The sequence below is a fragment of the Penaeus vannamei genome, chromosome 23, assembly GCF_042767895.1.
Source record: "Penaeus vannamei isolate JL-2024 chromosome 23, ASM4276789v1, whole genome shotgun sequence".
Taxonomy (NCBI): Eukaryota; Metazoa; Arthropoda; class Malacostraca; order Decapoda; family Penaeidae; genus Penaeus; species Penaeus vannamei.
Window position 1 is genome coordinate 27,510,415 of NC_091571.1, and position 5,000 is coordinate 27,515,414.

The window sequence follows — 5,000 nt, forward strand, 5'->3', positions numbered from 1 at the left end:
GGGTTTTTTAAAAGGAATCGGTTGGGTTTAAAAAGATTAAGACTCTGGCAGTTAGAGGAAGGAATAAAATGGCTGGTAATGAGACGTTAAGTACTCTGCCATTTAAAGGAAGGAATTAAATGGTTAGTAAAAAAGATGTTGGGGACTCTGGTAGTTCAACAAAGGAATAAAATGGTTGGTAAAGGGACGTTGAGAGCTCTGGCAGTTTAAGGAATAAAATGGTTGGTAAAGAAGACGTTGAGGATTCTGGCACTTAAAGGAAGGAATAAAATCGTTGGTAAAAAGCTGGTGGTGGTGTTCGTAGTTATGATGATAATGGGTATAACAGTGACATTAATGATGGTATACTAATATAGCATACTATAAAGTAAAATAGTGATGATTATAATAATGATAAAAGGCGAATGTTTAGAATTCTTACCTGCGATACCCAAGAAATCATTTCAAAATAATAATGTTACTACGTCAATAAGCAAAGCATTTAGAAACTCCTGAGATAGCAATTAAACAACTTGTATTTGTACAAAGTATATCCGAAACATTGTCCTCACTTTATTCATCATTTTCCAAGGCTACTCACCCATGGCGTTGCTGTTGTGGAGGAGAACCGAGTGAGAGTTCCCAAAGTCGTCCTCCATGACCATGTAGTAAGGGTGGTGACCGTACTCGTTCATAGGTTCCTGTGATAGGGTTAGGGCGTGAGTTTCCCGTATGCCTGGTGTTTAGGCATATTTTTTTCTTGTAATTTTTCTCTATTTTTTCTGCCTTTCTTTTGTTTTCATGTTGTTGTCTTCCTTTCTTTCTTTTTCACTTTATTCTTTGTTTTTCTTGTTCCCTTTTTAATGGGGTGATGTGTCAACAGTTGGGTGTCTTTTCGCTCAACATCTTTGAAGTCTGGTGTATTGCTTTTTGCTTTTGCAGTCGCAAATTAAATCGGACATTCAAAGAAATGACACCTCCCATACAATACGAATGAATTATGAATGAGTTAACCTACCAACACTAAATTTCAACATACTATATGAATAATCAATCAATCAATTAATACCAAATCAATCGACATGACAGAAATACACTGAGGTGGCTCACCGTCCCCACAGGCTGGTCCCTAGCGAAGATTGGGAAGGTCGTGCGGGGCTCGAACACCTGGCGGAAAGACGTGTGGGTGTTCTCGCCGAAACCGTACAGGTAGGATGACATGAGTCCCGTATGGAGTTGGATGAACTGGTCCTCAAACGTCAGGGGTCCCTCCGATCGGAAACTGTCGGGGGGGAAATTGAAGCGAGGTATTTGAGTGTTCTGGATGGGATGGGAAATGGGTTTATCGTTCGAAAGATCTGGTTAAATGGGCTGATTCTGAGAAATTTGATGTAATATTGGTTTAGGCTTGATGTGATAAGCTATTGGACCGTCATCTCTGAGTCCTCCGTGAGCTAACTTTAAAATTCTAAGAGGATTCAGCTTAAAATGTTTCAATATACACGGTACACATGTTGAAGACCTGAACTTTCAAAATAGCTTTTTATGCTCTGAGCTTTAGCTATTCTGAATGTGTGCCACCTAATGCAAAAGGCTTGTTGAATAGACGAATTTACCACAAACTAGGCTTTCTGAAAAAAAAAAAACAAGTCTAGTCTAGCTTCAGCTCATGTCATCAGGTTCGTTTCTCAATACTGCAAAAGTATCAGTGTACGTACAGGGTGTTGCCGTTGGTGTTCCTGTTGACGCTGAAGTGGAAGGGCTCTCCGTTGCCGCTGACGCTCACGGAGTACAGGGGATCCGCCTCGGCCTCTGCTGGCAGGTTGAGTGGCAGCGGGACCTCATAGCGCGCGTTGACCGGGTCGTAAATCTGACGAGGAGAGACTGAGAAGGTTAATCGCCCCATTGAGTGTTATTACGTACAGAAAACGTAGGTCAAAGTGAAAAGAAACGCAACATAATATTATGGAGAACATGGGTGTCTTGAGGTCTTTGTAACCTGCATCCTTATGGGCTAACGAAGGTTTCCTGGGTTTTAAAACTCTGTTAACTATTCCACTACCAGAATTTAGATAAAATTACGCAATTGCAACAGTGCATATTTCAACTCTTCAAAGAAAAAAAGAAAAAACAACAACACGCGAAGGAAAGCGAAGAAAAACGCCATGCAGGAAAATTAATGTGAAAATATAAGCCTACACCAACAAATGGATCACCGGTATACCTTGATTTGCACATGGTAGTTCTCATGCTGGATAACTTCAAACACGAGGTCGGCCACATCTGCACCAAACATGGTTTTGGAGGCGTCTGCTTTCTTCAAGTTCACCTAAATTGTCGGAAAAGAATTCGTGGATTAGAAGGCGATAAAGAGAGAGAGGAAAAAAATGGGAAAGGAGATACTGAAATTGTACTTCTGATAAAGAAGCCGTTAGTATTGAACAAAAAAAGGGGAATTCTATCAAAATTTACGAGAAAATAAAAGAAAAAAATACCTTAAATCCCCTGCCGGTGTCCTGAGCCTCACCGTCCACCACATAGCCACCCACATCATTGCTGACCATGTGACACCTTCCATCCGTCCATTCACAGGCCGTGTACTCAGCACACTTTGCCTCTGAAGCGACGTCTTGGCCCTCTGGATACGAACATGGGATTTATAATGAGTGTTTATATTTGTATACTATACGAGGTAAAGTTTTGTGCTTGTGTTTATTGTTTAAAATCGTATAAAGCGTATAAACTGCCCTTTGTATGTGTATACATCCATGCATACTCTGCACACACGTATGTAGCCTATTAGAATAAATGATATTCATCAATATTCATCCACATGACGTAGGTGTGCTATTTTGTGTACTAGTGTATCGTGAAAGAACAAGACGGACCTACGAGAAACACGAACGCGAAGCCAAAAGCATTTTTGACTCAAGTTAAATCCGCGTCTATCATGAACAAAAACCTTTTCATATTTATTGTATTAAATATCAATTAGTTTTGAAAACATATAAAATAATCATCTACGACCCAATGCTTTTGGGATATTCGTACTTACATGTTTTTCTGTTTTAATTTTAGTCAGTTTTAAATCACAGCAACTTCCTTGCCTGTCGTACACCCCAAAATCCTCTTTTACCTAACCTGGAAATGGACACTCGATCGCCTGCAGCTTCGTCTGTTGGCCGAGGGAAAGGCTCCCCGTCAGCGCCACAGCCAGGATAACCTGCGCCACCACCCTCACCATCTTCTCCTTCTTCGAGCTAACACGGGGTCGGAGGGAGGCGTCTCCACCTTATATCCAGGTCGAGTTTTGCTTATCTTTTCCCTCGCCAACGCGGCACTGCACACCTGCTGCCTGTCACACGGTGGCTCACAGAAACGAATTCAAGTTCTTTGGTTATATTTCCCGAGGAACGTTCTGACTCTCTCTCTCTCTCTCTCTCTCTCTCTCTCTCTCTCTCTCTCTCTCTCTCTCTCTCTCTCTCTCTCTCTCTCTCTCTCTCTCTCTCTCTCTCTCTCTCTCTCTCTCTCCCTCTCCCTCTCCCTCTCCCTCTCCCTCTCCCTCTCCCTCTCCCTCTCCCTCTCCCTCTCTCTCTCCCTCTCCCTCTCTCTCTCCCTCTCTCTCTCTCTCCCCTCTCCCTCTCCCTCTCCCTCTCCCTCTCACTCTCCCTCTCCCTCTCCCTCTCCCTCTCCCTCTCCCTCTCCCTCTCCCTCTCCCTCTCCCTCTCCCTCTCCCTCTCCCTCTCTCCATCTCTTCAAGAAGTTTTAATATTTTTCTTGGATTTGGGAAAAAAGACGAGATCTTTCTCACGGTTTCCTATTTCTGTTACTTCATCTTCTAAAATTAAACTGCATGTAACAGAATGTTGCTATGTACTTAATCTCATTTTTTTTCATACTTTTATTTTTTCTATACGTACTAATACTGAATAGTTTATTTGTTTTATAGTATTTCAACGTTGATTATCATAATTATTAAGGTTTCTGGCTCATCACCGCTATTTAAAATCAGACTACGTGGAGACTAAATACAATAATGAAAAAACTTGAAACCAATACAATTATGAAAAATCAAGGGGGGAGGGTCTCTACTTCAGCCACCAAGTGCATTCTTTCTGTCTATCTATCTATGTTTCTTTGCAGCTAACACTTTCTTTCGGTACTTGATAACAAAATACTTCGTAATCTATATAGGTCTTGAACTGGATCCATTAAAAAAAAATCTTTTATCTCCAAAATTATTAAATCAGTTTCATCCCAACTGTGAAATTACCTAAGGAACAAGATGAAATATGCCCTTGCACATGTCTCCAGGTGCAGTTGCATGTTAAATCATCTTCTGCGGAATGTCCCACTAAATATACATTGTAATCATGATTCATATACAATAGATGACGTTTCCAGTGCGTATGTCATTGTTACTCTCGATAATGATTCTGTGATTACTCAGCTTGTAGAAAAGTCGATTCATCTTATAGGTATACAGGATACACTCGTTGTAAGAAAGTTCTTAACCATATATGCACTACACATATTCACTATATGGTGATTCAAGTACATGTTTTACAGTTCAGTATACGAATCCATATGAACGTATATGCATATGAACCTTTATGAATGACAGCTCTCAGGTATGTATCTGTTCGGGTACAGTATATTGAGCAGACTTCGTAAGAATAAATGCGGATATTGTAAGAATTTCTTCACATTCCGTCTCTTTATGATAATTTTAGTCCCCGGTTTATCAGTCAGCTAAATATGGACAGTAAAATTTGAAATAAATGTAGGCCTATATGGTATACAAAGAACAAGAAGGAACACTGAAGCTCATGAATTTCATGTTTCTCGATTCTTTCTTCTTTTTTTCTTGTCAGCTGATCTCTCTCTCTCTCTCTCTCTCTCTCTCTCTCTCTCTCTCTCTCTCTCTCTCTCTCTCTCTCTCTCTCTCTCTCTCTCTCCTCTCTCCCTCTCTCTCCTCCCTCCCTCCCTCCCTCCCTCCCTCCCTCCCTCCCTCCCTCCCT

The 5,000-nt window shown here is 41.0% G+C and overlaps 1 protein-coding gene across 1 annotated transcript; it reads right to left on the reverse strand.

Annotated features, from left to right (window-relative positions):
• Positions 1-580: 580 nt before the first annotated feature.
• Positions 581-3,284, reverse strand: LOC113821974 (sucrase-isomaltase, intestinal; the record flags this gene model as incomplete). Its single annotated transcript, XM_070137822.1, is given in 6 exon segments — positions 581-680; positions 1,090-1,261; positions 1,698-1,849; positions 2,204-2,308; positions 2,475-2,617; positions 3,121-3,284. Coding segments are annotated over 6 exon segments (775 nt in total), but the record flags the coding sequence as incomplete, so codon positions are not given.
• Positions 3,285-5,000: the final 1,716 nt, after the last annotated feature.